Genomic DNA, 18465 nt, shown 5'->3' on the forward strand with positions numbered 1-18465 from the left:
TGCGAACGGGTATGTGCGTTGTTTCCACTACTAAGGTCACAAAACTTTTTTTTAAGTTTATGTTACTAACTTATTATTATTATTATTATTATTATTATTATTATTATTATTATATATATATCAGATTTTTTTAAAAAATACTCAAAATTAATCGAACAGTCCAATTAACCATGCTATTAATAATTAATCAAATATGCTTAAATCGGATTTTATATTGTATATTACTCTATTTAAATTACGGAATACATGTAGGGGTAAGCGTCCGAATATGATTCAGACTATTCAGATATTGGTTTTTGAGATGAGAGATTTAAAATTTATTTGGATATTTATAAATTTTAGTTCGAATTCGGTTCAGATCATTACGAATTTAGTTCGAATTAATGTACTCATTTAAATTATGCAAAAAATTTAAATCCAAATATACCATAAAAATATTTAAAATCAAAAACTAAAAATAATATACAATATATAAATTTAAATAATGTAAAAATTAAATATCTAAAATTAACATGAAACTTTGTTTTATTTGGATATTTGAATGGAAACAAGTAGGTGTATACTATTATATATATAACAGTTGACTTTATATATTCATATAAATATGATGGTCGATAAAATTTATCCGATTTAACCTATTTTGCAGAATATAAAATCTTGCACAAGTGCAAAATTTATCATTATCAACAAAATTTAACCTATTTATCATAAACAAAAAAATTAAAAGATTTTGCATGCATCTCCTCATTTTGTAAACTATATCTTATTAAAATTTCAAATGATGTAATCTATATATCTTATTAAAAAAATTCAAATGATATTCTATCTTCAAAAACATCTACTAAATATATATTTTACAACCAACTTTATCGGTTCAACCGCGGATCTAGATCGGATACGAAAATATTGTTTATATCTAATTTGTCTATAAACCACGTATATATATCCAATAAAAAGAATTAAAGTGTAAAATAGCTATGACATAAGTGTATAATTACGCAATATCAGAAATTCAATATAATTATCAAATTCTTTTACTGATAAATTTTTAAAAATATTTTACACAAATATGATTATAAAAATTTATATATATATGAAAATTAAATTTTTTTAAAAATATATAAAACAAAAAATATATATGCCCTTTCAAGGACGGATTTGAATCTAGTTCCATTATAAAATCATTGACGTTGAGATTGTCAAATACTTGACAAAATGAGGCACGTGTTTTCCTATTATTGGTAGTATATTTGACTGATGCACTATCTTAAAGAGAGAGAGAAAGCGCATTAGAGATTTTAGTTGACTCGCCCTTTCATTTCTTTTTATTGGTGCTCATCATTATCATCTTCTTTAAACAACTCCAACAAGGGAAGAAGAAGAAAGAATACAGAAAAAACAGTGATTATCATCATTTCTTTTATTAGTTTTGACTTTTTAGAGTGGTGTGTGTTGTTGTGAGATATGGCTGTGGAACTTATGATGAACAGCTACGGTGGCGTTAGAGTCAAAGGAGAAGACGACGGCGGCTTTTCTGCAAATATGGAAGACACCGCCCTGAGAGAAGCTGCGTCTGCTGGGATTCACGGCGTTAAGGAGTTTCTTAAACTGATCGGTCAAAAAAGTCAACCGACAGAAGAGATAACGGCGGTGACTGACGTCGCCGTTAACAGTTTCAAGAAGGTGATATCTCTCCTCGGCAGATCTAGAACCGGACACGCTAGATTCAGACGAGCACCGATGGGGACGAAAATTGAAGGTGGAGGAGAAGGAGATTGGAAGACGGAGGAGAAGACAGGAGCAACAACAATAACAACCGTCGTGTTGAACAGACAGAAACCAGAGCAGAACGGTGGATCTGCGTTTAGAGTTTATTGTCCGACACCAATCCATCGACGTCCTCCTTTATCACACAACCACAGTCTGACAACTAAGAACGGTCCGTCGTCTTCTTCGACTAACGGAAGACCACAAGAGCCATCAACGATAAACTTCGCGCAGTCTCCACCTGTCTCTGTGTCAAACTCGTTCATGTCTTCTCATAGATGTGACACCGAGATTAACCAGATGTCTTCAGGATTCGAGCTCACTAACCCATCATCCCAAATCTCGGGTTCGATTGGTAAGCCTCCTCTATCATCAGTTTCGTTGAAGAGAAGGTGTGACTCATCTCCCTCAAGTCGTTGCCATTGTACCAAGAAAAGGTTTGATCCCACACTAATCTTTATCATTAGATCTAAATCTTCGTTATTCAAAAATTAATTATTGTTTTATAAATGGTAACTTAAAAATAAACAGGAAATCTAGAGTGAAGAGAGTGATTAGGGTTCCTGCCGTAAGCAGCAAGATGGCTGATATACCATCTGACGAATATTCATGGAGAAAATATGGTCAAAAACCAATCAAAGGCTCTCCTCATCCTCGGTCAGTCTTAATTAGTTTTATTTCAGGTTTATGAATCCTTAAATCACACAAAAACACATACGTCACTATAAACATCTAATTAATTAGATTAGAAAATAATGCAACTTGTGTATAATATTGTCAAATATTTTTTTCTATATTGGTTGTACCAAACATGTCGTCTAGTAGTAGTGGCCTCACACTCTTTTTGACTTGTTGTTTGTTTGTTTATCTACAAAGTTTTTAAAAATACACCAAGAACGAGTTGACTCAACTCGTGTTGTTGTTATTCCTCAAACTTAACTCGATCTTGTGACTCGGTGTCACAGGGGATATTACAAATGCAGCAGTGTAAGAGGTTGTCCGGCGCGTAAGCACGTGGAGCGTGCACTCGACGATGCGATGATGCTTATCGTGACTTACGAAGGAGACCACAACCATGCTTTGGTGCTCGAGACGCATCATGACAAAACTCTTTAACTTTGGTCGTTGCGGCCGTGGAATCTTAGCCGTTCGATCTGAGTTTGAAGTGACCCTACTCTTGTTTCTGTCCAAAATCCAGATTAGTCAACGACAGAGTGGGCCTTAGTCTGCACTTTTTTATATATATATTTAATTTTTTTTACAGAAGCTTTTGCTTTAATTGGAGAGAATAGGGGGCAATCGTTGTGGATCTTGACTCTTGATGCAAGTTGAATCATGTGAAAGTCCTTTTCCTTTTGTTTATTTATTCTAAAGATAATAGCACTATATGTTAGGTTGTTTTAGATTGAGTTGACTAATTTGTTTGAGGAGCTTGAAAGGTCAATAACACTATTTATCACCACCATGTTTGAATTTACATCAACTAATTAATGAACGTTACCAGAATTTATAACCGTTGTTGACTTGACAGAAAAAAATATGAATGAGGTTGTTGACTTTATTATCACCATGTTCTAATGCAGTGCCAAACAGATCGACACAATCCTGTGATGAGAGCTCTAAAGTGAGCATAACCAAACGATATAAGTGCAAATGTTACAACAAATAGTTAAGGGATAGCGTAGGGAATGATGTAGCAGATCTTATTGGACTTAAGACATAAATAGCAACTTAAGGGTTGTCACATTCCATAAGTTCATTGACTTGAACATTAAAAGACTCAGGAATGGTAGGTTCTATCTCCATCCTGTGAGCCTCGCTTGTGGATTCACCTTTGTTCCTTGTATCTGACAACCATACTTCCAGTGTGGAGTGTACTAACTCGTCGAATATCCCTTTCTTGAATTTGCTACCCATCTGTTAGAATTTTTTAAGAAAGCAAGTGGCTCAGACTTCGTTTAGTTGTGTAATGTATATAGCTAGGTATGTGGTCATTGTCTACACACTTACTTGTGTAACAAGAGCATAAAGTGGCAGTGTGCTGTAACTGCAAAGCACTTGGACTAACACTCTGTATAGACAAAGAGTTCATCAGATAAAATTATAGTTTATTTAGACTTGAAGTGTACACAAGTATTAGTTACCCCATGACGAGCCGTGGAATAAGGAAGCCTAGTTTCTCCATGATACACGAATGTATTCCATATGTGAACTGATGATACGATTGAGAAATCATACATTAGCATTGTGATTGTTCAAACAAAACTCTTAGAAAAGGAAGAAAAATGAAAGTACCAAAATCCAGAAGAAGAAAGCGATCTCAAATGAATTCTGAAAGAGAATGAAGTGGACGAGTTGGAGAACAATCTCTGGCCTATGGAACCAAAAGAGTTCATCAGAAGGTGTGATGACTGCTTGTTCCCCACGGTTTCTCTTCTCACAAACATCCACAGCTAAGCTACTTATTATATTCTCCAGTTTCGCACCCACCATTAGTAACAACTACATTTAGATAAACACATTGAAGTATAGCATTCCAAGAATTCAAAATATGATTAAATTATTAACTAAATGAACTTACTATTAAAGGCAAGAAAGACAACCAGAAGTAAGTATTCCATCCTCCTACATTCAGCAGAAGAAAGACGACAACAAAGAGCCAGAGATACCAGCTTTATATTTATACCATCAAATCATACAAAAATGGTGTTAGACAAAAAAAACTTATGAAGCCATTGGTGTGTGTAATCTAAAGAGCTAAATACCTTATGGTCACAACTTTCTTGAAATCCATCTCCACTGTTCTTAGCATGTACTTGTGAAAATTAAATGATGGGTTTGTGGGGCAATGGGTCTGGAAAAATGAAGGAATAATACATATTGTTATTGTTACATAAAAGACTGGAAATAACAAGTTGGGAAAAAGAGAGTTAAGTAAGACCATGATGAACCCATGTCGCAGAGCTATATATTCTGATTTGGTGACAGAACCATAAAACTGCTTGCAGAATGATCTCTGCACCACATTCGCTAATCTCATCAGATATCAAATAAGATCTAGACAAACTTGTTTGATGTATAACACTTTTGTTTTGGCATTAGTATCCATGACTTACCAGCCAGCTGATGACAACAGATCTTCTCCAGAATCCTCCAGCATGCATCTTGAAGAACTCATGATTTGCGTTAAATAACTCGTGAAGGGCATGAGCATGAGCATGAGCATGATGAGCGTGAGCATGACCAGGCTTTGACGCATCTGCAACATGTTTTTTTCTCCTATTTAGGTTTTGTTTAAGACGCTATAAATCACTTCAAGTGTTAAATCTCACCCTTTTGAGAAGGAATTTTCCTGAAATTATCCTCCCAACGCTTCCATTGTTGTATCTACATGTAATATCAAATCAACTGACGTAATCAGAGCAAAACAAGAAACATCTTTTTAAACAGAAAGTTCAAATGTTGTGTTTGTGACTTGTGAGACACGCTACGAAAGCAAGTTACATTACCCTAGCTCCTCCAAGAACCATAGTTGAGGCACAGAAGATGACGTGAATAACCGCTAGCACGAAGATGAAGATATGTAGATGATGTAACGCTTCAACGGATATTAAAGGAACCTTCCCCTGCAAAGCCATGTTGATGAAAAAAGCAAGATACTATTAATAGAAAAGCATCCAGAGTGAAATAGGAGTTTTAAGGGAAATATTACCTTGGTAGTACAATGGTCTGGACTTGCTCCTGTTGAAAGTAGATGTCGTGTATTGAAGACAAGCGAATGAGATGTTTCAGGAGCATGATGCTCCTCCTCCAATGGCTTCTTACAAGGGAACATGTTGCTAACAAGAGCTGGTGGGACACATATATGCCTAATTGCTGTCTGAGACACCGTTAACAGTAGCGAGATGAATCCCAAAAGCATCAGTTCTGCTTCAGGACACACAATTTTGGTCATGTTCAGGTGTAACCAATCAACAGATTCATGTTTGAAAAATTGAAAGGAAGAAGAAACCTTCTTTAAGTTTCTGCAAGGCCTCAAACAAGGCATCTTGTTTTCTACGCTTCAGATACTGGAACAGAGACAATCGTAGAGTTATTACACGAAGAGAAGAGACCTTAGACTTACAGATATAGACAGTGATGTATATACGTACCTTTCCAAGATGATGAAGACCACGTTCAGCGAGAAGGGACAAGAGAACGATGATGAAACAGATGAACGCTACGACCCATGTGGGTGTATATTCAAGTGAATTCTCTTCTTCTGCCATTTTGCTGCACCTCGAGATGGAGACAACTCTTGTTTATTTATTATATAAAGCAGAGAATAAGAGACGGAAGTAGTAGAGGGTAAAGAATAGAGAGAAAAGATCAATGTGTAGGTTACCTTGTATAGTAAAAAGCATAAAAAACCTTTCTTCTGTCCCACGCAACTACTTAAACAAATAAACAAAGAATATATCAAGACTTGTTATCACTTGAAACTACTTTATTCACTTAGGGAAACAATAGACTTATTACACTCAATAATTTTCAGTTTTTTAAGTGTTTTTTCTCTCTCTAAGGTGTCCATGGTGCTGGAGGAGGTGGTGTGGCTGGTGTTAAAGGAGGTACCGCAGAGAATATAGTGTTTTTGTCAATAGATTCTAACGTCTCTTCTCCTGATAAAGCCACCAGAGCTGCGACCAGACCGGCATTACCGGCTAGAGTTGGCTCTGTGTAGTTGTAGTTTGAGCGAAGGTCATGGAACCCATCATGCTTGTCAGGTCCAGCAACCATTGCTCCTACAATAGTGTTTGGGTTATCTCTTTTGTTGTCTCTCCATTTCCATCCTCCTTTGCAGCTTTCTTTCTTTACGCTTTTCGGTATTGAAGCTCCTTTGTGATGTACATGTCTCGGGTAACGCTGTCCAAAATCCACAACATAACTCATATTCTGAGGGTTCTTACCAAGTATGTAATCAATCTGCCAAAGGACACAAAAGTTTTTAATCAGAAAGTATTCTTTGTTTTGCTTCATTTATGGATTTAGAGGATGCATATATATACCTGAGATCTGGCAAAGTCACGCAGGACATGAGTAGAATAGAAGTTAGGACCACAGTACCATCCAGGAGTATCAGCGGCATCTAGATAATCACTGTATAGCGCCGCCAAGAAAGCTGCGGTTGCAGCATATTGAAGAGGCTGTGGTTCTCCATGGTTCAGCTGGATTAAACCTCCTGTACAGATGATAGCCAGGTTATATAACTTAACATTTCAGAAAACAGAACATGTTCACACACACAAAAAAAAACAACACTAAACTCACCCTTGGTCCTTTTGAAACTTGTGAAATAGGGTAAGTAAGAGCACATAACTACTCCTGTTTGATTGTGAAAGGTGCTCAAGATGTCTTCATATGGAAATCCAGGGCTCATAAACAGCCTCAATCGCGTCAACAACAACTAAAAAGCACATAGCAAGTGGTTAAAGAGTCAGCCAAAATAGCATTTGTTACCATAAAGAAGCAAATCCAAATCCTACATCGGATATTAGACCAAAGACCGTCTAATATTTAAGTCAATTTAGTATGAGTTATTTTTGTGAGCAACCGCGATCCAAGAACAAATCCGTGAAGGTTCATGCTCAAAAAGGACAATATCATACTAATACTAAGCTCGGGGTTGGGTTGGCTCTAGTAGATTGAGGGCATCTGGTCCATCATTAACCACAAATTTTTTCCAAAAAGAGAACTAACCTGAGCTCCGGGAAGCTTGTTATCCCAGCTAGATACTCCATAGTCAGGGCTATTCCAGAAAGCACCAGCTTTCCGAGCCATATCGTGACTGGTAACATGATCAAGATAAGTTACATTTCCAGTAGCGTAATACAACCAAGCTCCACCCCATAAGAGTTCATCCCAAAACAGGCTTGACTTGTAGAATTCACGAGACTGATTTTTACTGTTCTTATCTTTAACAAAGTCTGCATACTTATAAAGCGTCTTAGCACCGTGAACAAGCTTTTGTGAATAAACTCTGTTGTCTTTGAAAACAATAGACGCAGAAGCCAAAGCAGCTGCCATCTCTGCACCAAGATGAGAGCAGGAACCGTAGCACGGAGTTACAATCCTTTCATTATCAATGTCCTCAGGACGCATCCAGCAGTAATGGTCATCATGTCCTGATCCGACCTGTGAACAAAAGGGAAACGTTTTATAAACAGAACAACGATCTCACAATGACTTAAACATGCATTTTTGTTTCACCTGTTCCACCATCACATCGATTGTATCAGCACTACTGTTGAAAGTCTCGAGAAAATAGTCAGCTCCCCATTTGATGAGTTCTTTGACATGGTCTAGCTCCCCTGCAGCTTTGTATTTTGCACTGTATTCAATCACACTCCAGCTCAACATGGTCATAGCGTAAGACATTGGGAAGTTGAACTTGGTTGCATCTCCAGCATCGTAGTAGCCTCCAACCAAATCTTTGTAGAATCCTCCTGTATGGTCTTTCCCATCTTTCATACAAGAATCACCTCTCCATGTCACGTTATTGTGCTCTGGTAGCTTCCCAGCTGCAAACAAACATCACAACATAAGAGTAGGGCCGATCCTTAGCATAGGCTAGTGAAACATTAGCATATGGTCCATAAAATGTTCAAAAAAATTTACACTCATACTCATAGGCCCCTAAATTTGTAATATATATATATTGAAACTCTTACTAAAACAGATTCCAAAATCTAAGGACCAGTCCTTATAAGACATTAGATTAATACATGACAAAACAGAACTGAATGTATAGATCAACTGTTTGTACTTTTGTTTTCTTGAGCTTACATTTCTGAGCGTTGAAGAACATGAGAGCTTTACGGAGAGCGACAGTGTAGTTGTCAGGTTTAGGTTCTGTCTGTTTGTGGTGTGGCATGTGCCTTACGATCATGGTTATGGAGCCAGCGAGAAGGGTGGTTACAAGAACGGCCCCGAGAGTCCAGAGAAAGATCTTGCGGCTGACTAGTATACAACCGAGATCAACGTACTTCTTTTTCTTCGGCTGTGGTGGCTCGAGTAGCCAGCTCCGCCGCGTCGCGTCGAGTGGAGGAGGAAGAGTCGCACGGTCCAGTTCTTGCATCTTTCAGCTGCGACCGTCGTCTGTGATGGACTCAGCTGCATTGATCTCTAGAGAACCAGTCAATGGGTGTCGTCCGTACATGTTGATGATGGGTCCCACTCTGATAAGATCTGAGGAAGTCCCTCTTTGTCTTTTCGTTTTCAGAGTAGAGAAGGGAGCTTAACTCCGTATGCCCTCTACCCTCCGAAAAAATCCCCATTTATCCCTTTATTATAATATAATTTCTTTTTCATTTTTTTTTTAAATAGAAAACGTGGCTAAAGACGGATTGCCCTAAAATAATTTAGTTATTTACAAGATCCAACCAGAAAGATCCGACCCACACAATACAAACCCTAAAACCCGACCCATCTAAACCAAAACGATGTCGTTTTGAATTACTCAACATTCTCTTCTCCAAAATTTTCAATCATCGGGTCTGTCTCTCCCCCAACCTTCCCCTTGCGACACTCTCTATTGCGAAATCGGAGATTGAAACCCTAGAGTATCCATCTTCGTTCTTCCTTGTTCATTCTCCATCTAATTCGAAAATCCATCTTCGTTCTTCCTTGTTCGTTTGTGTCTCAACTATCTCTTTGTCTCTCTTGTCTGAAACCCTAAAGTCGAGATCGCTTCGTTTCTTCTTCCTTCTTTGTCGAAATCGAAGCTCCATCTTCGTTCCTTGTGGTAAGTGATTAGTTTCCCTTTATTTGGTTGTTATTTGGTCGAATTTGTATGTAGATTTGAAAACAAATTTGGGGAAAACTTTGAATGTGTCTTATGTTTAGATATTGGCTTTGAAATTGGATAAGAACTTGGTAAATCTATTGTTTAGGTATATATTACATCGAATCTGTATGTAGACTGATGCGTTTTTTTTTGTGTGTTTCCGATTTGAGTGATAAATTGTATTTAATTTTTGTTAATAAAATTGTATTGGGGAAACTTAGTTGATGTTGTGTTGTTGTTTTGCAGTTTGAATTTAGTTTCATTGAGTGTTGTAATGTCTTGTACAAGGAAGTTATGAAGGGAAATCAAAAAGGAGTCCCCAATGAAAGGCTTCGTCAATCTCTTAGAATCAAAAAACCGGACTCAATTGCAAAAAGGCCGGAGCCGAGAGTTCACAAGAGCAGTAAGAAGAGTAAGAAGAGTAGGCCAGTGAGAGAGGCAGTGAGAGCACAGAGTGTAGAATCGCTCTCAGCCTCAGATGAGTCCGAAAGGGAGGGGTCCGAAAGAGAGGTATATATTTTCTATTCATTGTTATTTTTAGTGAGAAATGCTGAGTAGTAATTAGTAGTACTATTAGTACTTCTTGTATTACTAGCATTACTAACATGTATATATGTATTTTGATTGCAGGAAATGCAACCAATGCAACCCCTTGAGTTCTACTTCAAAAGCAGTGAGTTCCCCAAGAGTTCCAAGATACAAACTAAGTGCTTTGTAACCAAGACAGTAAAGCTCATCAAGGGTAAGCCTGAGGCTGAATGGTTCACAAGCCATCCTCAGTTTCAACATTTCTTCCACATGTCAGACGAAGATAACCTGAAGCTCCAGGGGATGTGGATGTTACTCTTGCGCACCATTTGTACTCCAGAAGATGATATTGCATCGTTTGCGGTTAATGGTGTACCCATCCGCTATTCTATGAGGGAGCATGCCCTCATCTATGGCTTAGACTGCGGTGATTATCCACCAAACTACGAGAAGCTGGGGGTTATAAGTTTGTGGATTATTACTTCCATGACAGAAAGAAGATCACCATCAGCGATGTGAAACAGAAGATGTTGTCTATGCCACCGTGTCCAGATAGATTGAAGATGACTGTCTTGTTTTTTCTTGGTCGGGTTATCAGAGGAAAGCCGAAGGATTCTGGACATTTAGACCTCTTCATATTAAGGATGATTGACGATTTAGATGCTTGCAGATCATTTCCCTGGGGTCGTCTAACATTTGAGGATGCAATAAAGGAGATTAAGCACGTGATGAACAATCTGAAGGGTGAAGTGAAAGAGGCATGCACCTTTCCTGGATTCATAATCCCTTTAGAGGTAAATCATATAGTTTTGTAAATTTTTAGTTGTTATATAATTGAAATCTGACACTGTGACAATGGATGTACTAGGTTTTGGCTTTTGAGTGTATTCCGGATTTGGGGAAAACGTTTAGAATCTATTCAGACGACTGTAGTGAAGACTGTCCAAGGATGTGCAAGAGCCGGTTTACAAAGTCCAGTCTTAAGGGTTATCCTTTGGAAGACATATATGCTGCAGTTGGAGACACAAATGTACATGTATCTAGTTATAGTAGAAGCTAGATGAACATAAAATTTAACTGATCTAACTTATTGTTTTATTTTCAGGTTATCTACAGTGTGTTAGTTCCAACTATTGGTGAGCAAATTATGCTGGCTCGTATCATTAATGAGGAGCGAGAGTATGACCGTCAGGGTAGCCCAAGTGATACTTGGAACTACTGGTTAAATGTGAAGCAGAAGAATATTTGGTGGAAAGAGCTATATGAGTTAGATCAAGCTGCACGAGGAGTGTTGCCAAAAAATAAAGACAAAGAAAAGGTGACGTTTGCAGAAGGATCATCCTCTAATTCTGGTTTAGATTCGAGGTTGCAAGGTCTGGAAGAGAGGATTTTGGAGTTCATGGGAGAAGGATTTGTTGGACTTCACGTAATGGTGGAGACAAAGCTAGAGGCTCTAGGCTCAAGGATGAGTCATATTGAAAAGAACCAGCGGATTTTGAAAAGAAGGGCTAAGAAAATGGAAGACAAGCTAACTTCTATTGAGAGTACGGTGGAGCCGAGTAATGGTGAAGACATGGATTTTCGACAGTGGGACTATGGTACATATGAAGAGAAGGAGAACGCTAATTCTGAGAAGGACAAAGCTAATGCTGAGCAAGAGGCTGGGAAAGAGAACGATAACATCGAGAATACTGAGCAAGAGGCTGAGAGAAAAAATGATGAAGAAGGGGAAGAGAAAGAGGCTGATGACAATGCTCAGCAAGAGGATGAGAAAGAGAAGGAAAATAGTGAGGCTGATGAGCAAGACAAGGAAGACAGTGAGAGTGAGAGTGAGAGTGAGACTGATGAGTTGAAGCAATTGAAGGAGATATGTAGAGCACAAGCTGATAAACTGTGGAAAGAAATTGAAGCGGAAGAAGAAGAGGTTGGAGGGAAACAGAGATGAAGAAGAAGGTGAAGAGAAAGAGGCTGAAACCAGTGACAAAGAGAAAGAGAACAGTGAGGATGATGAGAAAGTTGAAGAAAAAGTGGTGGAATCTGAGGCTGAAGGCGAAGATGATCAAGCAAAGGTTGAAGGGAAAGAGGATCAAGAAGAAGAAGTTGAAGGGAAAGAGTCTGAAACCAGGGAGCAAGATAAGGAGAAAAGTGAGACTGATGAGGTGGAATCTGAGGCTCGGGAGGCAGAGATAGAAAAAGGAACTCCGACACCACCACGTGGGAATCAGACGGAGGGAACTCCCTCACCACCACGTGGTAGGACTAAGGCAATGGCTGCGAGGAGACTAGTGACAAGGACTATGGAGGGAGAACCTGGAAAAGGTGTTGAAGTTGTTGCGGAAGAGGCTGTGGAAACAAAGGGAAAAAGCAGGAAGAAAGTTGCAGAAGAAGAGAAAAAAGAGGAAGAGGCTGTGAAAGTTGTTGAAGAACAGGCTGGGGAAGTTGTCGAGGAACAGGCTGGGGAAACAGAGGAAAAAAGCAGGAAGAAAGTTGCAGAAGAAGAGAAAAAAGAGGAAGAGGCTGTGAAAGTTGTTGAAGAACAGGCTGAGGAAGTTATCGAGGAACGGGCTGGGGAAATTGTTGAGGAATATACTGAGGAAGAAAAGCAAAGGTTGATCATGGTTGTTTACAAGGAAGCACCGAGTCCTTGGATCATGCATAGGTGCAAGGAGAATGCCGCTGTTGCTGTACCTAAGAAGAGTGGCAGGCCAAAGCGTAAAACAAAGCCTTAGGCTTATGTATTTATTAGGAATCTATGTTTAAAACTTGGTAGTAGAATGTTAAGTATTTTGGATGTTTAAAACTTGGTAGTAGAATGCTTTTGAATGTTTAAATCTTGGTGTGTTGCAACAGGTTTGGAAAACTAAGTTTACAGGTGTTACCATGCCCAAAAATGAGTAAGATGGATAACTAGATTTACTGGGTTTATTACGCCAAAAAAACACTATAGAAGATATACAAAAATTAGTAAACACATGTAAAAACACTAAAATATATATATATATATATTATTAAAAAACGAATTGAAAAATGCATTTCACATTTAAAACGTGCAGCCATCATAAATATTTTAATATTATTTTTAACACTTAGTAATACCTATGGTAATCTTCAAGGTAATAGTAATACCACCATACACATAGTAATACTTTGGCATTTTTTACGTTTTTGTAGTAAATCCATCTCAAAAAAGAATGTTTGGTAGTAGAACCAATGATTTTACCCTATTATTATCGTCAAAGAAGACATTTACATAAGCAATTTACGAGAAATATGTATTTTGTAAAATTCTACTTTTACTATATTGTTAACCATTCACATACTAACAATGAAAGTTAAAGAAGTTTTTTGGGAAACCGTTAAGATTTTCTTAAACTATTGAAAATAATTAACAAAAATAGTCTAATCTATATATTTATTATATATGTAGCCTACGAATTGAAAATAATCATATAAAGATAGTCTAAATTACACATAACGTAGTGATACATATTGGTTTCGAATTGCACATAATAATACTAGTAAAACTCAGTAATCCAAATTGCACATAATAATACCAGTAAAACCCAGTAATCCAAATTGCACATAATAATACCAGTAAAACTCAGTAATCTAAATTGCACATAATAATACCAGTAAAACCCAGTAATCCAAATTTCACATAATAAGCCCAGTAATCTCCAGTAAAACCTAGGTAGTACCTGAACCACTCCCACATTCAAAATACGATGCCATACCTTCTCCTCTGCCTCTTCCTCTGGCTCCTCTAGCTCCTCCTCTGCCTCTTTTTCCTCTTCCACGGGATTCTCCTACTGATGGAAATCTTGTTTGTTGTGGTTTTCCTTTCTTCTTGTCTAAATCTAGAGGAAGTATTTTCTTTGCTTTAACATCTTCTGGTATAACCCAATCAGACATATGAGGAACATGATATATGGTCCTGTGATAAGCCAAAGCCCATTGCTCCACCAAATAGTATTTTGAACAATACTCTGATAGATGAAGTTCCCTTCCCACTGCCTTAGACATGAATGTGGCAGCAACCACTCTATGCACACAAGGGTATTTGTCTTTATCAAATTGTTCACAACTGCAAGTATTCCTAGCCATATCAACAGTATAAACCTTGCCGTCAGTACCATGCACACTGTACTCAAGATGGAAGCTGTTTAATTCGTCAATTGTAAGAAACCCCGCATCAACACATCTTTTAGACATTTCGGTTTCCAAAATAGGCACAAGCTTCAGTGTGTATGGTATTTCAGCTGCCTCCTTCCTATGGTTGTTAAACCATTCAGACATTTTCGCAATGATAACATCAAACATTGGTAGTAAGGTATACTTTCTCGCTTCCTTAATAACACCATTAAAAGATTCTACTGAATTGGTGGTGTCAACATTGTACCTATCTCCTCTGAAGTAACATCTAGCCCACTTCTTCTCTTCAACACTTTTGTCAAGATACGCTGCTGCACTAGGATACTTCCGGCGAAAAGCATGATAAAGGTACTTGAACTCAGCCTCCGTATAAGTGTGTGCGCATTCTCTAAACTTGAACGCACAAGTATCTTTGTTGTTATGGACGTGGGTTTTAACATTCTGAGACAAATGCCATATACAATACCCATGTTCGGCCTCAGGGAACACTAGACGTACTGACTTGATCAAGCTTTTGTTTCTATCTGAAAGAAATACCAATCCCGGGACATCGGATATCACTGATTTCAACTGTTCCATAAACCATATCCAGCTTTCATCATTCTCACCATCTGCTACACCAAACGCAATTGGGTAGTGGTGATGATCAGGATCCTGAGCAGTCGCAACGAGGAGAACTCCACCATAAACATTCTTCAGGTGTGTTCCATCCACAATGAGGAATTTCCTCATTGCACTGAACCCTTCTATGCTAGCTCCCAGGGCAAAAAAACAGATACTTAAATTTGTTGGCCTCATCCACTACCACACGAGTTCTTGTGCCAATATTTGTCTGCTCCAGCATGTGCATATAACAGTAAAATAAAGTAAAACTCTCTTCTGGACTTCCTCGCATTTCATTAGCAGCTTCTCTTTTTCCTCTCCATGCTGAGGTGTATGAAACATGCACACCAACCTTTCGATGAGCCAAATCGATCAGAACTTTGGGAACTGATGTGTCAAATGTACCAGGATAATCTTGAGCCAAAACAGATGCAACGATTTGTGATGTGCCTTTCCTTCTATCAGGCAGTGTTCTTGTAGTAACAACAGAACATGTATGCTGCTTGATGTAACTTCTAACCGTCCAAAGATCTGTATTCTTTAGCTTTGCAACTCGTACAAACCACTTGCACCCGTCTTTGGCTCCTCGGCATTTAACGACAAATCTCTGAGTATCCGACTTAGCTATATCAAACTGAAAACATTTCTTATGTGAAGCCGTTTGAATATGGACTTTTGCTTCCTCCTTGGTTCTAAATTCTTGACCTAAAACCAAACCTGTACCATCATCCCGTGGCTGATAGACAACTGCTGGTCTTACTTCTGTATCTTCAAACACATGCTCATCTCTTTCCGTGACATTCTCACCCATCTCAATCTCTCCGTGAAAAGTGAGCACACCACCAGTACCTTCATTACCAGTTGCATCATTCTCAGTACCATCTTCATCACCAACCTCTCTATCAGGCAGTGTTCTTATAACGACAGAACATGTATGCTGCTTGATGAAACTTCTAACCGTCCAAATATTTGACGTCTTTAACATTGCAACTCGCACAAACCAATTGCACCCATCTTTGGCTCCTCGACATTTAACCACAAATCTCTTATTATCCGACTTAATTATATCAAATTCAAAAGATTTCTGATACGACGCTGCTTGAATAAGAACTTTTGCTGCCTCCTTGGTTATAAATTCTTGACCAATAACCAAATCCATACCATCATCCCGTCTCTGATTGACACCATCATGCATCTCAATGTCTTCGTGAAAAGTGAGCACACCACCATTACCATCTTCATCACCAGCCTCTATAGCCTCTCTATCAGATAGACCGACATAGACATCAGTTTCATCATTCTCAGTACCATCGTCATCCTCTTCTGAAAGTTGCACTTCTTCATTGATGAACTCCACATGTAGAACACTTCTACACTTCTCATGATTTACTTGCAGTAGATAACCAAAAACGTCTTCATCATTCCAGATGTATGATGGCTTGTACGAATACAATACCATTGGAAAGTAACTAATCTTCACTTGCACCTTAGATTCATCTACCCTTATCTTTCTGCAAATACGCTCAACCAAAGCATAGTAAGTGATATCCTCCATTGATTTCCTCAACACAATCGTGTGGATTTCATCTTCTCCTTCACCACCTCCCGAGATCCATTTTATTTCAGCCCCATCTTTCATATAATATCCCCCATAATCAAAACAAATGATTGTGCAATTCAAATTTTGCATTTTCCTGAAATAAAATAGAATATCATTAGAATTCTCATTATGATGTTTAGAATTAATTATCACACCGTACAATCTTCTCTTACTAATACTAATTTAATTCAGTACTATACATAGTAATACTAGAAATCACAGTAAGAAATATCAATATAGTAATCCTAGTATTTCCAGTAAACATTTTTTCTTTAGTAAAACTAGTTATACCAGTAATACCCAGAACTTATCCTTGTACTAACTAATTCGCTTTTAGGACCCTATTGTTAGTATTTTACATCAACCATGATGTATAATTCATCTTAAATGAAATTACACACAGAAAATCATCGAAACACACATAAAAATACCAAAAATCTATAAACACAGTTTTCAAAATCTTTTTAAATCTCTCATAATTTTTATTGGATCTTCTTTTTTTTACACTAGCCGAGATATACACTTGTTTTAATAACATTTCAGCAAAAAATTCATCCAAAACGGACGTTAAAAATACCCGATAGTCCTAAACACAGTTTTTGAATTCGTTTTTAATCTCTCAAATTTTCATCAAATCTTACTTTCTTAACGTTACCCATCATATACACGATTTTTAAATGTAATATCACAAAAAAAATCATCGAAAACGAACCTGAATTGCCTATTTTTTTAGCTTCAAAAAACGCTAATGGAGGATGAGAGGAGAAAGCTTGTACGATGAAGAAGGAGACATGTGGATCAGGAGAAATCTGATTGGTTAAGGTTGTTTTGTGGGCCATGTAGGTTGTTGAATTATGGTTGGTTTATTTAATTGGAGAATAAATGAAATGCTAGTTTGGGGAGTGCAAGGATAAAAGGGTAGGAAGAATAGAGATGTGGCAGTAAGAATTCATTTAAGGGGGTATGGGGTATATGGAGTTAATCTCCGTTGAGAAGACGAAGTTGTTTGATGAGTGTGTGTGATGTGGAAAGTGAAAGTGAAACGCTTTAAAGACTGAGTTTAATTAAATAATCTGCCACGTGTCATTCATCGGTTCTGTGTCGGAATGTTTTATACGATGATGATGATGATGATGATGATGATGTAATAGGAAGATGTAAACAAAACACATGTAACATTAACATGTCAAAGATAATGAATTATTGTCGTAAATAGTTTTCTTAATGGCGGCTAAAACAAGGGAAGAAACAACGAACTACATTTGAGCTTAGCTCGATAACACAACCGAATATTCCCCCTGATGATCTCTTGGCTGGAGCTGCTTCTACGATGATGGGAACACCAACACTTGGATTCGGGACCATGTACTGCTGATAAGACTGATTGATGCGAAGATCAGACACTTGAGACGAGGGTTTTATCTCGACGATGGTTTCTTCTTGTTTCTGAGGCAACTGAGTGTTCCAAGGAGATGCTGATGATGTCTCTGGCGCATAAAGACGCTGAGTTTCATCGAACCAAAACGAGAGAGGAGGTGCTGTTGGCTCAAGAAGAGGAGCTGAAACTGCGGAGGAGGAGTACTCACAATAGCATTGGTGTGGCTGAGAAGATGAGGAAGCTTGCTTGTGTTTCTTCTTCTTTCTTGACCAGAACTTGAGCTTCTTCACTGCTTTCATAACCTTCATTGGATGGATACTCCTTTAGGCTTAAGGAAATGGTACACTGCTGCCTTTTTGTATCAAAAGGTGACTTTTGTAACCGTTGCAACAAAAAAAAAAGTCAAAAGGAGCTATAATCAAATCTTCTTTAGCTTTTTGTGATTTTTTTCGGTCTTTGTGACCGTTTTCTTATCACCATCTTGCAGAGGCCCCACACACCACACCTACCACTAATGATAACGACATTCTTTATCTAAATGCAAGTTATGTCGATACGTTCATCTTTGCCCATCGCTACCAAAGATACCTCTAAATTAAAGTAAAACTATCG

The 18465-nt window shown here is 37.9% G+C and overlaps 5 protein-coding genes across 6 annotated transcripts; 1 reads left to right on the top strand and 4 right to left on the bottom strand.

Annotated features, from left to right (window-relative positions):
• The first annotated feature begins 1212 nt into the window (after nucleotides 1-1212).
• Nucleotides 1213-3232, top strand: LOC106376029 (probable WRKY transcription factor 7). Its single transcript, XM_013816073.3, has 3 exons — nucleotides 1213-2204; nucleotides 2299-2424; nucleotides 2733-3232. Exons 1-3 carry the CDS (start codon nucleotides 1465-1467, stop codon nucleotides 2881-2883), a joined length of 1017 nt encoding a protein of 338 aa, XP_013671527.1. The 5' UTR covers nucleotides 1213-1464; the 3' UTR covers nucleotides 2884-3232.
• Nucleotides 3233-3375: 143 nt separating this feature from the next.
• LOC106376028 (MLO-like protein 13) lies at nucleotides 3376-6585 on the bottom strand. 2 transcript variants are annotated; one of them, XM_013816072.3, is made up of 15 exons: nucleotides 6289-6585; nucleotides 6155-6200; nucleotides 5922-6042; nucleotides 5780-5837; nucleotides 5480-5694; nucleotides 5277-5393; nucleotides 5100-5154; nucleotides 4884-5026; nucleotides 4709-4783; nucleotides 4533-4621; nucleotides 4349-4439; nucleotides 4063-4269; nucleotides 3912-3979; nucleotides 3778-3838; nucleotides 3376-3684 (listed from the first exon to the last, which is right to left on the bottom strand). In XM_013816072.3, the coding sequence occupies exons 1-15, from the start codon at nucleotides 6338-6340 to the stop codon at nucleotides 3499-3501; spliced, it is 1584 nt and encodes a 527-aa protein (XP_013671526.2). In that variant the 5' UTR covers nucleotides 6341-6585; the 3' UTR covers nucleotides 3376-3498. The 2 variants fall into 2 exon arrangements, with proteins under 2 accessions (XP_013671526.2, XP_013671525.2); XM_013816071.3 differs by having other exon boundaries at nucleotides 5480-5697.
• Nucleotides 6471-8884, bottom strand: LOC106376027 (endoglucanase 21). Its single transcript, XM_048743671.1, has 7 exons — nucleotides 8593-8884; nucleotides 8017-8327; nucleotides 7507-7941; nucleotides 7078-7213; nucleotides 6816-6988; nucleotides 6658-6732; nucleotides 6471-6551 (listed from the first exon to the last, which is right to left on the bottom strand). Exons 1-7 carry the CDS (start codon nucleotides 8882-8884, stop codon nucleotides 6471-6473), a joined length of 1503 nt encoding a protein of 500 aa, XP_048599628.1.
• A 4923-nt stretch (nucleotides 8885-13807) lies between these two features.
• LOC125579814 (protein FAR1-RELATED SEQUENCE 5-like) lies at nucleotides 13808-15004 on the bottom strand. The gene has a single exon (XM_048743672.1). The coding sequence runs from the start codon at nucleotides 15002-15004 to the stop codon at nucleotides 13808-13810; it is 1197 nt and encodes a 398-aa protein (XP_048599629.1).
• A 2649-nt stretch (nucleotides 15005-17653) lies between these two features.
• On the bottom strand, nucleotides 17654-18227 carry BNAC01G16160D. Its single transcript, XM_013816074.3, has one exon. It carries the CDS (start codon nucleotides 18159-18161, stop codon nucleotides 17697-17699), a length of 465 nt encoding a protein of 154 aa, XP_013671528.2. The 5' UTR covers nucleotides 18162-18227; the 3' UTR covers nucleotides 17654-17696.
• Nucleotides 18228-18465: the final 238 nt, after the last annotated feature.

Source organism: Brassica napus, chromosome C1 (assembly GCF_020379485.1).
Source record: "Brassica napus cultivar Da-Ae chromosome C1, Da-Ae, whole genome shotgun sequence".
In the NCBI taxonomy this organism is placed as follows: domain Eukaryota; kingdom Viridiplantae; phylum Streptophyta; class Magnoliopsida; order Brassicales; family Brassicaceae; genus Brassica; species Brassica napus.